This window comes from Suncus etruscus, chromosome 11, assembly GCF_024139225.1.
Source record: "Suncus etruscus isolate mSunEtr1 chromosome 11, mSunEtr1.pri.cur, whole genome shotgun sequence".
NCBI lineage: Eukaryota > Metazoa > Chordata > Mammalia > Eulipotyphla > Soricidae > Suncus > Suncus etruscus.
In genome coordinates, this window is record NC_064858.1 from 60,871,405 (window position 1) to 60,883,500 (window position 12,096).

Below are 12,096 nucleotides of genomic sequence, written 5' to 3' on the forward strand. Positions count from 1 at the left end.
CATCTGGTGGTGGTCAAGACTTATTCCTGGCTCTGAACTCAGGGATCACTCATAATGGGCTCAAGGGACTACCAGGGAACAAACCTGATCTACTGCTGTGCAAGCAAGTGACCTGCCCCACTATCCTATCTTTCCAGTTCCATACTTAGTTTTTGGTGTTTTGGTTTTCTTTATTTTTTTATACCCAATAGTGCTCAGGACTTACTCCTGTCTTTGTGCTCACTCCTGGCAGAGTTCAGGGGATCATATAGGATGCCAGGGATCAAACCCGGGTGAGTCAGTGCAAGGCCCTATCCACTGTACTATTGTACTATTATTCTGCTGCCCCTCTCCCATAGATTTTGTTGGTTTGTTTTTGGGGGGCCATACCTGTTGATGCTCAGGAGTTACTCCTGGCTATGTGCTCAGAAATTGCTCCTGGCTTGGGGAATAATATGGGACCCCGGGGTATCGAACCATGGTCCATCCTAAGCTAGCACTTGCAAGGCAGAGGCCTTACCTCTAGTGCCACCATTCCGGCCCCTCCCATAGATTTTTTTAACCATGTTGTCACTGTTTAATTTATATTATAGACTCTGCAAGATACATACTAAGCACTTAATAAATGCTTGCCATTCCTATTGTTTGGCTTATGCTTACATTACCTTTACTGAAAATATTTGCTTAACATTTTTGCGATAAAGCAACTTCATTAGTATCACACCATTTAATGTAAGTACTTTTTACCCCTGAAAAATTCAGGCTTTATTTTCCCCCCTTCTTTAAAAACTTGTTTGTTTGTGGGTGAAGAGGTTGAGCAGTACCTGGCAATACTCCAACTTTGTGCTTGACGGGTGCCTCCCAGTGTGCTCAGGGGACCAGGCAGTGCCAGGGACTAAAACTGAGCCTCCTGCTTGATGCATAGCTTAGCCCTTTAAGTTATCTCTCTGGTTGATTTTTTTAAAATAAATACTTCTTATACTTAGCACATAAATACAGGAGCCGGAGAGATTATGCAGCAGATAGGGCACTTGCTTATTTGACCAGGTGGCTGATCAGGTGGCTGACCATGCACAATCCCAGGCACTAAATATGGTCTCCTGAGCACTACCAGGAGTGATTCCTGAGCACAGAACCAGGAGTAGGCCGTGAGCACCAGGAATAACAACAACAAAATAAAAGTCTGTGGGACTATTTGTTGATATAATTTTCCCGGGAATATATTTTTGTAATTTAGAAACCCTTTAAAATAGATCTTTTGTTTTTATTTTTGGTCCACACCAGCTGATGCTCAAGGGTTACTCCTGGCTATGCGCTCAGAAATTGCTCCTGGCTTGGGGGACCATATGGGACGCTGGGTTATTAAACCGAGGTTCATCCTGGGTCAGCTGTGTGCAAATCAAACACCCTACCGCTGTGCCACCGCTCTGGCCCCAAATAGATCATATATTTTTACCAAACAAAACAATTTTAAGAACGTATTCTATTTATCTATGAAATCACATTGTAGCACTATTTACAATGGTTCATAAATTGATAACAAACTAAAGGTCTAACAATTGAATGCTCGATAATTATGTCATTGTTATATGAAATAGTGTATGCTCATTAAAAGATAACAAAACATTTCCTTACAAAATCCATTTTTTCTTTTTGGTTTTTGGAACCATACCCAGTGATATTCAGGACTTAATCCTGGCTCTGCAATCATGTATTACTCATTGAGAATAGTACCCTATCTGCTATACTTTTGCTTCAGTCCCTAAATAACAAATCTTTACCATATATTAGTAAGTGAAAAAAAAAGTGTCAACATAGTGTTATATTGCATAAGGTGACTGGTTCATGAATGCTGAGTCAATCAGTCCATGAGCACCATTAGAATCTTCACCATAAAAAAAGAATTAAATTTAGGGCCAGAGAGATAGTACCACACACAAAGTACTTTGCCTTGCACATGGCTGACTCAGGTCTAATCACTAGTGGTGTGATGGAGTGAAGAATTCTCAGAGCCCTACATGGTCCCCAAAGCCTACCTGGTGTGACTCAAAAGGCAAACAAACATAAAAGGCAGAGCTGGAGAGAGATCATATCAGGTAGGATGTTTGCCTTGTACATAATCAACCTGATTTCAATCCCTATTATTCCATAGATCTAGGAGTGATTTCTGAGTGCAGAGTCAGGAGTAAGCACTGACTGATGTGATTGGGGGGAGTTTGGGGGTGAAGCAACCTAGTATTATCATTCCAATTTAAATGAAAAATATGTATATAAACATAATAAATACTTAGAGGCTAAAAGTGACATCTAAAGAAATGTGTTTTTGTTTGTTTTTGGTTTTTTTTGGTTTTTCGGGCCACACCCATGTGATGCTTGTTACTCCATCCTGGATTTACGTGTAGCGACCTGAGACCCACCCATTTCTGGGAGGGGTCTTGGGAACCGGATATTAGGTGTGACCTTACCTGCAAGACCCGGCCCATTCCTGGGAGGGGTCTTGGAATAGGTAGATAAACCCTGGAGCCAGGGGAGTCGGGCCTTTCGGCCCTGCTGAGCTTGCTGGCTTTGGGGTCATGGAGGCCAAAGGGAAGATGGCTAAAAGGAGTTTAAGATGCAGGGCCAAGAATAACGAATGCTTGAAAGGTTATGAGATAGGCCACACACCTGTGGTGGTCAGGGCATGAATAAAGATGATGCTTCCTAATGCCTGCATGTAAGTGAGTCTTGATTACGCCGATCACCTGGGCCTGGAACCCGCCGGTTCATGGGGGTTGCTAAGCCACGTGGCCTGGGATGGCAGAGAGAAAAATCCACCTCCATCCAGCTCCATCCTTAATTATTTAACACAACAGATGCTCAGGGGTTACTCTTGGCTAAGCACTCAGAAATTGCCCCTGGCTTGGGGGGACCATATGGGACGCTGGGGGATTGAACTGAGGTCCTTCCTTGGCTAGCGCTTGCAAGGCGCCACCTCGCCGGCCCCAAGAAATGTTATTTTAAAAAATTCTTCCTGGGCCCGGAGAGATAGCACAGCGGCGTTTGCCTTGCAAGCAGCCAATCCAGGACCAAAGGTGGTTGGTTCGAATCCCGGTGTCCCATATGGTCCCCTGTGCCTGCCTGGAGCTATTTCTGAGCAGACAGCCAGGAGTAACCCCTGAGCACTGCCGGGAGTGGCCCAAAAACCAAAAAAAAAAAAAAAAAAATTCTTCCTTATCCTTTTATTGCTAAGCTTTTTTAATTATATATATTCTTAGCTTTAGAAATCATTAAAAAAATAAAACTGCTAAGAAAAGAAAAAAAGATTTTCTAGGACCAGGGAATGTGGCTCATACTTTTGGGAGTCAAGGGTTTGATTCCTAGCACATATGTTCCACACTTAACCTCAGAACCACCACCGTCAGTGGCCTTGAAAAAAATACCTTTCAAACTCTCTCGAATGTTTAACACTGAAAGTAAAGGCCCTGAGTTTCTTTTTTAACTAATACTAATAATAAAACTTAAACTACAAGCCCGTTGCTATAGAACAACATGGCTTCTAAGATTCCTTCCAGTTCAATACTATTAAAGCCCTGATATAAATAACCAACAAAGCTGATCTGATTTCAAAATAGTGAGTTTATTTACCTTCCTTTACAAAAAATCTTGGGAAGTTGGAGAGATAGTACAGTGGGGAGGGCACTTGCCTTGCACACACAGCAGACAAGTGCTGGATCCATGGCACCCCACATGGTCCCCCATGCCCACCAGAGGTGATCCCTGAGCACAGAACCTAATGTAAGCCTTGAGCACTTTTTTGTCTCTTCAAAAAAAAAAAAACCCAAACCCCCCAAAAATATTAAATCAATAAATTGTTTTTGATTTGGTGTTTTGTTGTTGTTTGGGTTTATTTGTTTGGGTTTTGGCCACACACAGTGGTACTCAGAGACGAGTCCTGGTTCTGTGCTCAAGACTCACTCCTAGCACCACATGCTTCCTACATGCAAAGCATACTGAGTTACCTCTTTGGTCCCTGGATATTTTTTATTGGCCTGTATTATTATTATTGTTTTGTTTGTTTGTTTTTGGTTTTTGGGTCACACCTGGCAGTGCTCAGAAGTTACTCCTGTCTCAGAAATGGCTCCTGGCAGGCTCGGGGGACTATATGGGATGCCGGGATTCAAACCACTATCCTTCTGCATGCAAGGCAAACGCCCTACCTTCATACTATCTCTCTGGCCCCAGGGAGCTATTTCTGAGTGAGTGCAGAACAAGATTAATCCCTGAGCAGAGCACCATGGGATGTGACCCCACCAAAAAAAAACAACTACCAGTCCAGAAAGATAGCACAACAGTAGGGCATTTGCCTTGCACGGGACTAACCTAGGACAGACTGCAGTTCGATCCCCTAGCGTCCCATATGATCCCGTAAGCCAGGAGCGATTTCTGAGCTCATGGCCAGGAGTAACCCGAGCTCACCAGGTGTGGCCGTCACCCAGGTGTGGCCCCAAAAAAGCAAAACAACAACAAAAATAATAATAAAATGTAGAGTACAGGGGCTGAAGCAGCGGCACAAGCAGGTTGGCGCGTGCCTTGCACGGCCTAACCTAGGATGAACCGTAATCCTATTTCCTGGTGTCCCATATGGTCCTCCAAGCCAGGATCGATTTCTGAGCTCATACCCTGTAGTAACCCCTGTGCATCACCAGGTGTGGCCCAAAAACCAAAAAAAAAAAAAAAAGTAGAGTGCATGTTTTAATTGTATTGGAGTGAGCAGTGCCTATAATGAAACTCAGTGCTTCATATATGTGAAGAGCTCTACAAACAAGCTACACCCCAACCCGAGTATATTATGCAAAAAATATTATGTTCATATCCAATATATAGGAACACATTATTTATCATAAAAAATAACTCTAAGTCCCAAAGCTTGGAAATAAACATCAAATAAATAATATGAAAAGTCATGAAAGGTCAATATGTGAAAATAGCCAAATATAATGTCTTAGCTAAAAAAATTTATGATAATTAAAGTAGGGCCATGCTAACTATAGCTCCACCTACTTCTGCTACAGTAAACTGTGGTAAACTGTGGTAATGCTGATCACATCTCCTGCCAGAATGAGGTAGAGAATTTGAGTGGAAATCTATTTAATTATTTATTTGGGCTTTTTTGCTTGTTTTTGTTTTGTTTTCTTATTTTGGGCCACACCTGATGATGCTCAGGGGTAACTCTTGGCTATGCGCTCAGAAATCGCTCCTGGCTTGGGGGACTATATGGGACGCTGGGGGATCGAAATGCGGTCCATCCTACATCAGACGCGTGCAAGGTGCCTTACTGCTGCGCCATTGCTCCGGCCCATATTTACTTGGTTTTAGGGCCACACCTGGCGACGCTCAGAGCTTATGTCTGGCTCTGTTCTCAGAAATTGCTCCTGGCAGGCACTGGGGACCATATGGAATGCTGGGATTTGAACCACCGTCCTATTGCATGCTATCTCTCCAGCCTCAAATTCTTATTTGAACCCTCAGAGCTTATTCTTCACCAAAGAAGCTTAAAATGCCAGATAGAATTTTTCTCAGCTTGAGACATGGGAGATAGCTTAAGAGTCAGGCATTTGTATCAGGGATCCAAGTCTGATGCCTAACATTCTGGGTTTTTTTGTTTGTTTGGTTGGTTTTTTGTGTTTTTGGGGTCACACCCGGCAGTGCTCATGCTTAGAAATTGCTCCTGGCAGGCACGGGGGACCATATGGGACGCCGAGATTCGAACCAATGACCTTCTTCATGAAAGGCAAATTCCTTACCTCCATGCTATCTCTCTCTGCCCCCCCACTTTTGTGTGTGTGTGTGTGTGTGTGTGTGTGTGTGTGTGTGTGTGTGGTTTTTGCTAACATTCTGTTAAGTTCCAAACACTGCTGGATATAGCCCTAGAAGCCTTAACTCTATGTGTGTGTGTGTGTGTGTGAGAGAGAGAGAGAGAGAGAGAGAGAGAGAGAGAGAGAGAGAGAGAGACTTTTTTTTTTTTTTTTGTTTTTAGGTCACACCAGGCAGCGCTCAGGGGTTACTCCTGGCTCTAGGCTCAGAAATTGCCCCTGGCAGGTTCACAGGACCATATGGGATGGCGAGATTCAAACCACTGTCCTTCTGCATGTAAGGCAAACACCCTACCTTCATGCTATCTCTCCGGCCCCAGAAGCCTCAACTCTATGGCTGGGTCCAAGCACTAAACTGTCCATCCCTGTTAGCCAGCTATCACTGGGAAAGTACTATAAAATAAAAATAAAATCTTTCTCAAATTCTCCTGCAGCTAAGATAAGCCAGAGTCTGAGGCTGGAGAGATAGCACAGCGGTAGGGCATTTGCCTTGCAAGTGACTGATCCAGGGCCAACTGTGGTTCGAATCCCAGCATCTTATATGGTTCCCCGCACCTGCCAGAAACGATTTCTGAGCAGAGAGCCAGGAGTAACCCCTGAATGCTGCCGGGTGTGACACAAAAAACAAAAATAAAATAAATAAATAAAAAAGAAAAGAAAGGATAAGCAAGTCAGCATATAAATTGGCCCCAGTGACCTTGGTATTCCCCTCCTCACATACTCCCTCCAGCCCCTCTCACTGAGTTAGAATGATTGTAGGAATGAAGGCAAGTGACTTCCAGGTTTCATCATGAGCAAGTTCTGACTTGGTTTACTTGCTCTGTGGAAAGCCAACTGCCATACTGAAAGCATTGCTCAAGTGGTTCTCTAAAGCAATGTTTTTCAACCTTTTTGTGAAAAAGCACACTTTTTTCATTAAAAAAATCATGAGGCATACCACCATTAGAAATTGTTATAAAATTTAACTTTGTGCCTATATTGGCTATATATAAAGTAATTCTCTTAAATAGGCATCAAATAAACACAAAGAAATTATTTTATAATTACTTTATTATGAAATAATCTAATGATTGGTCTATTTGTGAGCCAAAGTTGCATGTTACAGATGAAATTGGAATTTTTCCCACAGCACACCAGACAATATATCATGGCACACTAGTGTGCCTCGGCACAGTGGTTGAAAAACTCTGCTGTACACTTACCTGGCAGGGGAGATACCATGATCACGAAGGTGGTTTCCCCAGGGCGAGGCTCACCCACTGCACTCCGGGTGTGGGAAACTTGACTGCATAATTTGTGGTAGTGGGGGTAAAAAAAAAAAAAAGAAAAGAAAAACTCTGCTCTAAAGAGATCTATGTAGGGAGGAACTGAGGCCCCATGCCAATAGCAATTGTGGAAGCAGATTCCCAGCCCCAGAAAGCTTTGAGATTACTATGGCTTTTGAGACTGCTGAGCTCTAAGCCAGGAATCTGGAAGATAATAAACGTAATTGCATTAAGTTGCAGAGCTTGGAGGTCATTGTTTCAAACAACAGATAAGTTATAGGATATGACACCTGATCTAGGTTCTTTATATAGATTCTTCAGTAAGATTTTTTTTTGCTTTTGTTTTTCTGGGCCACACCCAGTAACGCTCAGGGGTTACTCCTGGCTATGCATTCAGAAATTGCTCCTGGCTTGGGGGACCATATGGGATGCCTGGGAATTGAACTGCGGTCTGTCCTAGGCTAGCACCGGCAAGGCAGATGCCTTACGCCTTGTGGCTTGCACCACTCCAGCCCCCAGTTAGATTTGAATCTTGGGCCAGAGAGATAGTATGGTAAGTCTCTTGCCTTACACATAAGTGACCCATATTTAATCCCTGGTATTCCATATAGTCCCCTGAGCACTACTGTAAATGGTCCAGAAACAAAAATAGGTCTTCTTTATGTTAGACTAGGTTCCCCTCCAATCAAGTATTTTATGGGTTTTTTTTTTTTTTCGTTTGTTTCTTTCTTTGTTTTGGGTCACACTCAGCAGCGCTCAGGGGTTACTCCTGTCTCTACACTCAGAAATCACTCCTGGCAGGCTCAGGGGACCATATGGGATGCCAGGATTCGAACCATCATCCTTCTGCATGCAAGGCAAATGCCCTACCTCCATGCTATTTCTTCGACTCCTATTTTATGTTTTTTTTTCTCTAAAATAATTTATTTCCTTTTTGGTGAAGCCCAAGGGTTATTCCTTGTTCTGTGCTCAGGGATAACTCCTGTTGGGCTTGGGGGACCATACAAGATACCACAGATTGAACCCAGGTCAGTTGCAATCAAGGCCAGTGCCCTCTTCGCTGTACCATGAACCGGTGGGTGGTGCCTGAGACTCAAACCAGGGTCAATGGCATACAAGTGCCTAACCACTACCTTTCTGGTCCAAATTTGATGATTTTTGTTTGTTCACTTATTTGTACTTAGGGCTACCTCCTGGTGGTGCTTGAGGGAATACATTAGGTGCTAAGGATCAAACCTGGGTCAGCCATGTGCAAAGCAAGCACCTACTTGCTGTACTCTGGCCCAATTAGTTTATTATTTTTGTTTTGTTTTGGGGTCACACCCAGCAGTGCTCAGGGGTTACTCCTGGCTCTACACTCAGAAATCGCTCCTGGCAGGCTCGGGGGACCATATGGGATGCCGAGATTCGAACCACCGTCCTTCTGCATGCAAGGCAAACACCCTACCTCCATGCTATTTCTCCAGCCCCAAGTCCAATTAGTTTAATCACTAATCAGAACAAAACTTTAATCACTCAAAAAAGTCCCCTCAAATTCTTTCACAGTCATTCTTTGGTATATGGTTCCATCTCATATTTGTTCATGCTCCATATAAGCTGTCTCTGTACTGCTCATTACTACACTGCTGGTATTTTGCTCACATGTCATGCAGGGATCTCTCAAGGAAAAACCTGGCTTAATCCCTATGTCTCAATTGCCAACATGCTGAGAAAGTTCTGGTTAGAGCACTCAGTAAGCCCAGATTCTTCAGTGTATGCACTGTCACTCTATACCTGAAATGGTGACAACTTTTTTTTTTTTCGGGCTCAGCAATTTTATTTAACGGGGGAAGGCGGCACCCTCCCCACCCTCTTCTCGGCGGTCAATCAGGCTCGGTTCCCCGAAAATCCAGTAGCCCGAAAAAAACTGGTGACAACTTTTTTTTTTTTTTTTTTTTTTGTTTTTCGGGCCACACCCGTAAGATGCTCAGGGGTTACTCCTGGCTATGCACTCAGAAATTGCCCCTGGCTTGGGGTGACCATATGGGACACCGGGGGATCGAACCGTGGTCCTTTCCTTGGCTAGCGCTTGCAAGGCAGACACCTTACCTCTAGCGCCACCTCGCCGGCCCCGTGACAACTTTTTTATACCTCTTTTCCATCACTCAATTCCCTGAGTTGAGTCCAATTTATCTAGACATCCTGCTATCACCTCAGTTCCTGGAATTGGTTCAGAATATTCTATGCCAGGGGTGGCGAACTCGCGGCTCCCAGCCAAAATGAATGCGGCTCTTTGCTTCTTATGTGTTTAATAGATTATTGTTAAAAGTATATGCTTTTGTGTGAGTGTTTGTTTTGGCAGGTCACTGCGTGGTGTGGCTCTCTGACTCTCACAGTTTAAAATTTTAGCTCTTTGTGTCAAACTTGTTCGCCACCCCTGTTCTATGCCAGCAGCCTTCAACCACTGGTCTGTGGAAAGGTGCTTCACATAGGTGTAGAAAGATTGAGTATCACTGGCCTCGAAAATAAGTGCTGGTCCATGAACCTGCATGCAGGATCAAGTGCTGAAATACAGGCATCAAAAGGTGAAGAATAACACTGATCGTCACAGCACACTGTCACTCAATTCCTGGAACTGGCTCAAGACATCTTGTAGTCTCCCAACCCTCGAAATTGTCTAATTTACCGATAGCAGAAATTTCCCACCTGGAGACACAATAAAAAGGTCTCAAGACAGTTAAGAAAATCTGCTTCCTGTGCCTGTATATTAAAGTCCAACCAGTATATTAATATATTCTCTAAAAAGCTTCTCTTTCCTCTCTTGCCTAAAATCTTCTTGCTCTTTATATTTGTTTTTGTTTGGGGACCACATTCAGCTATGCTTAGGGATCATTTTTTTTGGGGGGTCACACCCGGCAGTGCTCAGGGGTTATTCCTGGCTCCAGGCTCAGAAATTGCTCCTGGCAGGCACGGGGGACCATATGGGACGCTGGGATTCGAACCGATGACCTCCTGCAGGAAAGGCAAACGCCTTACCTCCATGCTATCTCTCCAGCCCCAACTTAGGGATCACTCTTGGCAGTGCTCAGGGGACCATATGTAGAGCCTGGGATCAAACCAGGTCATCCAGGGGCAAGGCAAGACCTACTTCTCCTGATGCCCTTCATGGTTCTGATTTGAAATCCGGCTGAATTCTTTTAAAATTTCTCTAAAAATTTAAAAAGAATTTAAAAATTTCAAAATAATTTTAAAATTTTTTAAAAATTAAAGAAACAGGACTGGAGCATTGGTTCAGTGGTAGGGCGTTTGCCTTTGCACGCTGCTGACCCAGGAAGGACTTGGTTTGATCTCCCGGCATCCCATATGGTCCCCCAAGCTAGGAGCGATTTCTGAGCGCAGAGCCAGGAGAAACCCCTGAGCATCACCAGGTGTGGTCCAAAAACCAAAAATAATTAAAAAATTAAAAAATTAAAAAAAATAGTGGCCGGAGAGATAGCATGGAGGTAAGGCGTTTGCCTTTCATGCAGAAGGTTCGAATCCTGGCATCCCATATAGTCCCCCGAGCCTGCCAGGAGCGATTTCTGAGCATAGAGCCAGGAGTAACCCCTGAACGATGCTGGGTGTGACCCAAAAACCAAAATAAATAAATAAATAAAAAATAAAAATTAAAGAAATGGATGGGGGCTCGAGCACAGTGATAGGGCATTTGCCTTGCACACAACTGACCCGGGATAGACCTGGGTTTGATTTGTTCCCCCAGCTTGCCAGGAACAATTTCTAAGCACAGAGCCAGAAGTAACCCACGTGCCGCCTACTGTGGCCCAAAATCCCCCCAAAATAAATAAATAAATAAATAAAAATTAAAAAACTAGGCTGGAGCGAGAGTTCAGTGAGTAAAGTGTTTGTTTGCCTTGCATGTGACCTACCCAAATTCAAACCCTGGCATCCCGTATGGTCCACCAGCCTGCCAGAAGTAATGTTTCAGCACAGAGCCAGGAATAACCCGAGTGCCACTAGGTGTGGCCCAAAAACCAAAAAAAAAACCTATCAACTTTGTTTTTTGTTTTTGGGGCCTGGAGAGATAGCACAGCGACGTTGGCCTTGCAAGCAGCCGTTCCAAGACCAAAGGTGGTTGGTTCGAATCCCGGTGTCCCATATGGTCCCCGTGCCTGCCAGGAGCTATTTCTGAGCAGACAGCCAGGAGTAACCCCTGAGCACCACCGGGTATGCCCCTCCCCCCCCAAAAAAGAACTGTTTTTTGTTTTTGGGTCACACCTGGCAGCGCTCAGGGGTTACTCCTGGCTCCACACTCAGAAATTGCTCCTGGCAGGCTCAGGGGATCATCTGGGATGCTGGGATTTGAACCAATGAACTTCTGCATGAAAGGCATGCTATCTCTCTGACCCCATCAATCAACTTTGAAAGTCCAGGGCTTTCATATCACCATATTGATATTTCATATCACCATAGTGATATGGTGCCAGGCCTCATATTTTTTTCTTTTTTTAGTTTTTGGGTCACACCCAGCAGCACTCAGGGATTACTCCTGGCTGTGATTAGAAATCCTTGCTGACAGGCTCGAGGACCATATGGGATGCCAGGATTCGAACCACCATCATTTGGCATGCAAGGCAAATGCCCTATCTCCATGCTATCTCTCTGGCCCCAGGCCTCATTTCTTTTTTATCTTTATTTGAATTTTTATTTAAAATTTCAGTTTATAATACAATTTTGATATATAGTATTATAACTTTTAGTTGAGTTTGTGTGCAATGAATGCAGTTTGAGTAAAAATCTAAGAGGCAGAAACACAATATTCTTCAATATATCACAATGATATTGTTTTGGAGCCACACCTAGTAGTGTGTGCTCTTGACCTTGACTCGGTGCTCAGGGATCACTCCTAGCAGGCTTAGATTACATGCAGAGTGCTGGAGATGGAAGTTGGGTTGGATACATACAGGGTAAGTATGTGAACCATTTTTTTTTTTAATTATGAGAACAAAGATGCAAAGAAAGAG

The 12,096-nt window shown here is 43.8% G+C and overlaps 1 protein-coding gene and 1 pseudogene across 1 annotated transcript in view; one reads left to right on the top strand and one right to left on the bottom strand.

Moving 5' to 3' along the window:
• Positions 1 to 7,052, bottom strand: part of LOC126022093 (putative tetratricopeptide repeat protein 41) — a 60,107-nt gene extending 53,055 nt beyond the window's left edge. Inside the window, 1 exon segment of the mRNA XM_049782949.1 lies at positions 7,034 to 7,052. Within this exon segment, the coding sequence (XP_049638906.1) occupies positions 7,034 to 7,052 (19 nt within the window).
• Positions 7,026 to 7,172, top strand: LOC126023310 (uncharacterized; annotated as a pseudogene).
• Positions 7,173 to 12,096: the final 4,924 nt, after the last annotated feature.